Raw genomic sequence first — 4,284 nt, 5'->3', positions numbered from 1 at the left:
GCTGGCCCGAAACCCAGCTCCTGTGGAGCAGAGAGGCTTTGGCACAGAGGCCAAGGCAAACCCAGGGACGGTGCAGGATGAACTGCCCAGCCTCATCTCATGGCCTGGGGCCATCTCTTCTGCAGCTGCATGGCCGAGCTGGGCAGACCCTGCACCCTGCACACCTCTGTCCCCTGGGGCTCCCCGAAAGCCCCTGCCATCTCCACGGTGGGCCAGGGGCTCTGTGCCTGTGCTGTGGGACTGCAAGCCCAGCTTTGGGGAAGGGACCTTCCAGTGAGCCCAGGGGCAGAGCAGGTTCTGTCCAAGGTGGAGGAGAGGTGCTTCAGAAGAGCTTCAACCCTCATGATCTTCTGTTCCTTGCCAGATGCCAGGTCCCAGGCCAGCCGCTCCCCCTTAGCAGAGATCCCAGATTACTTGCGGTAAGAGAGCTTGGCACTTGCTGCCACGGAGCTCCCTGTTTAATATAATTTGGCACAGCCCCGCAGCATTGGGTGGGCTGGGAGGAGTCACCTGCCTCACCTCCGACGGCGGCAGCAGAAAGGGCTGCAAGGCAGGCACGGCCCCACATGCTTACTGCCCCTCATGCCAAGGGCCTCGGCAAAACAGCAAAGGACTGCCAGCCCCCTACCCCACCCAGAGCAAGGGCTCTGCTCTGTGGCCGAGGTCTTGCAGGCTCAGGGAGAACAAGCTTCTCCTGGTGAAATACCGTACCATCCGCTCCGTGGAGCAGCGCAGAGCGTACGAGGCAGCGTTCAGCGCAGACTACGCCGAGTACCGCTATCTGCACGCCCGCGTTGGTAATGTGAGCCAGAAATTCATGCAACTGGGAGCCAAAATGAAGACACTGAAACAAGGAATGAAGGAACGTAAGGCAAGTGGGAGACCTGGGGTATGATGGCGTGATCCAGCCACGCTCCGGTTCTGCTCACCCTCTTCTTTTGGGTTTCAGGCACTTGAAGCTACAATTTTGCACGAGTACAGCCACTTCAAGAAGGTGAGGCTGGGTGCAGGGCAGGGACTGGGTTCCCTCCTGGAGCTGAGCCATGCATATTTCATTTTTTCCCCTGCTTCAGACTTACCCTAGCTACCAGCAGGAGAAGAATCGCTGTGAATACCTCCACCAGAAGCTGTCTCACATCAAAAGCCTGATCCTGCAATTTGAAGGAAGTGGGAGCTCCTAGGTAAACCGCTGCTGCAATTCTTTTCTTCTTGCTTATCAGGACCTGTCCTTGAAGTGGTGGAGGAAGCAGATCCTTGAGGGTGCATTAGGTTAAGGGTGAGGTTCAAGAATGTCTTGCTGCCATCAGTGCCTCCTTCCTCAGATGTGTTTCTCCTCAACTGAAGCCTCATTAGCTTCAGTCTAATTGGAGCACACAGGAGGGGATACGTGGGCAGCCACCAGCACTCCCCTGCACAACTCCCTTTCTCACATCCCGTGTCCCTCTTGCCAGAAAGCTGCACCGCTTCCACCCAGCCCAGGTTTACTTCACCCCTGCTGCTCCAGGCACCAGCACAGATGCTGACCAAGAGAGGAGCTCTGGGCCAAACCCACTGAGGAACATAACTCGTGCTTAGTGCCCAGCTGTCGCAGGCTTCCTCAGGGGCAACCTTACCCTCCCCTGGCACATCTTCCTGCCATTCCCTCTGGTCCAGTAGTGTCTTAAGTCTGCAGGGGTCCTGCCAGCCTGAGGTGCGCACTCAGTGTCACACACGTGCTCCCCCCACCCCCAAGGTGCCTTGATGTCTGTTCTGGGAGACAGAGCACCCAACAGCCAGCAGCAGAGAACAGAAGGCAGATGTGGTTTTAGATACTGATGTAGCTGAGAAAAAATTCTTGTAGTGCATAGTTGGTGTAGACAGAGAACCATGTGCTAAGCATTGTGTGATCTACTGTACCTGGAGAATTCCAGCAGCAATAAATAATTGTTAGACGGCCTTCGGAGCTGTGGGGGAGGAATCCACAGAGACAGCAAGCACTGGCTTTTACCATGGTAACCAATGCAACACAGCAGTGCCTGGAGTCTGCTGATCCTCACACGCAGCCCGAGAAACTCGGAGAGGCAGGGCAACAGCCCATCTCTTCACTCGCCACCTCATTCCTGACCTTCCCAGTCAGCACAGTCTGGGCAAAAGGCAGGCAGGACTGCCTGCACCCCAGAGGGTCTGTCACAGCCCACAGCATCCCACTGCAGCATGGGATCCTCTCCCTCAAGCCACAGCTACCAGCCTGCTTTCTGCCCAGAGGAGTAATGATCTTACAATTAACTGGTCATAACTCTCCTAACCACACACAAGCCACAGCCAAGTCTACTGGCTGTGAGAAAGGCCCTCGGCACCAGTGAGTAGCACTCCTCCCCTACACCTCACAGCTAAGTTACTGCTGCTGCTTGCATGCTGCTGAGCAAGCCCCATACCAGATGGCTCTGTACACCTGCACTGGTCTAGATCCAATGGTCACATTCAGTACCACAGACCTCTAAACTTGCTGAGACAGCACTACTGCACATGGACAACAAAAGCATTTGTGACCACAGTCCTCAAACCCAAAATCTGCATAAATGTAGCACCTGAAGCACAGCATATGGGGACAGCTGCTGCTACTATGCTCTGGAAGGACTCTCATTAGCCAAGAACAGGCTGAAGGCTGAGCTTAGTATCTAGAAAGAGACTTTGAAAGGCGTGCTGAAGGAGACTAGGCTCACAGTTGGAAGTTGCTGCCTGTGAAGAGCAGGATCCTGGTGTTAGGTTTGGCAGGTCTCCAGAGGACGTGGACACTTGGTCTTAAGGGGGTCATTTTATTGTTTCACTTCTCCAAATGTACAAAAAAAATTAGAAAATAACCGTAGCCCCCACCCCCTCCCAAACCACAAAACAAACCAGTCTGGGGAGCCCCACAACAGTGCAGCTAAGAGACGGCAGGAAATTAAACAGAACTAGATACAGCAGCTGGGTCCTCTCAGCCCACATGGTCACTGGCTCTTCACAACCCAGAACTGGCCCCAGTCTGCCCAGTGCTTCCCCAATTCACACAGAGCTCATCCTGACAAGATGGCGAGTGGGTACTTTACAAATCCTCCTTGACTTTCTTCTTGGATTTCTTGGTTTTATCTTCCTCCTGCAGCACGGGAGTGTTGGTTGCCTCCCGCTTCAAGTAGCTAATGAAGTCACTCACTTCTCTGCCACCCTGCAGAAAGCACAAGACAGTAAGGCAGTGCCTGTGCTCCCTGTGGGATTCCCCTTTGCTCGGGGGGGAGTTCAGGTGTCAGGCAGGAGCCCAAAGTGACTGTGAGCAGAGCTCTCCCCTGTGGGTCTGCAGCTCACAGCAGGCACGTTCCCAGGGTAACTAACAGGACAGCGTGCCACCCCCTGCTCCAGAGAGGTTCGGCGTTACCCGGACACCTGGATGCTAGTGCCCTTCCTTACAAAGCAGCAAAAGACTCACCTCGTACTTCTTTGGATTCTGCTTCTTCCCAGCTGGAGCAAAATAGATGGTGGGGAAGCTGGGGAGACACAAGAGACATCTGAGCTCCTGATGTGCTCCGCTTCCTTTCAGAGCAGCAGGCTGGCCCTCCTCAAGGGACTCGCACCCTGCATGCCTCTGGTTTAACCTGGTAACAGCTTCAGCAGCAGGCGTGGCCTACAAGAGCCTGGCCATGTCTGCAGAGTTGGCTGAGCTCAACTATGCCCAAGTTTGCTAGCTGAACTGTCTTCAGAAAAGTGAGCCCAACACTGTTTTTACACTGCCAAGAACAGAACCACAGCAGATGCAAAAGCAGCGAAAGGGGTTTTTTTCAGCAGGACAGGCCTCCAGGCACAGAAACCCAGAGAAGCAAGGCAGATGAACAGCCTTTGTTTTCACTCGATTTCTTCACTGCAAGCAAATGCCTTGGCAATCTCCTGCCAATCCCCACCCCACCCATCCTCCCCAGGAGGCTCTTTCAGCTCTTCTGTTGCAGTTGCTGGGCAGAGACAGAAGTCTGAACTCATCCACAGACATGGTGCTGTAACAACAGTAGGACCTACCCTCTGACTTCGTATGGAGAAGGCACATCATTGGCTGTAGCATCCATTTTGGCAACGATGATATTGGGGTCTTTGCTGAGCTGTTGGTAGAAAGAGCTTATTAGTAACCAATCCATAGCAGGTAACACCAGGAACTCACGAGTGAACACCTTCTAAGGTAGTGATGTCAGAGGACAGTGCACGCTATGCTAAAAGATGAGCAAATTTTTTCTGAGCTGTTTTCTTCTGCCTCCACAGGGGCACAGGGAACAAAGTCCCTCA

At 53.9% G+C, this 4,284-nt stretch overlaps 1 protein-coding gene across 1 annotated transcript in view; it reads right to left on the bottom strand.

The window, feature by feature from the left end:
• Positions 1-2,781: 2,781 nt before the first annotated feature.
• The window catches only part of PDIA3 (protein disulfide isomerase family A member 3), a gene marked incomplete at its 5' end in the record, with an annotated part of 6,956 nt that continues 5,453 nt past the window's right edge, over positions 2,782-4,284 (bottom strand). The window contains 3 exons of the mRNA XM_010166150.2: positions 2,782-3,184; positions 3,443-3,500; positions 4,024-4,103. Coding sequence (XP_010164452.1) covers positions 3,065-3,184; positions 3,443-3,500; positions 4,024-4,103 — 258 coding nt within the window. The remainder of the gene's footprint in view (positions 3,185-3,442; positions 3,501-4,023; positions 4,104-4,284) is intronic.

Source organism: Antrostomus carolinensis, unplaced genomic scaffold (genome assembly GCF_000700745.2).
Source record: "Antrostomus carolinensis isolate BGI_N321 unplaced genomic scaffold, ASM70074v2 scaffold44634, whole genome shotgun sequence".
Taxonomy (NCBI): Eukaryota; Metazoa; Chordata; class Aves; order Caprimulgiformes; family Caprimulgidae; genus Antrostomus; species Antrostomus carolinensis.
This window is presented reverse-complemented; position numbering and strand designations above follow the sequence as displayed.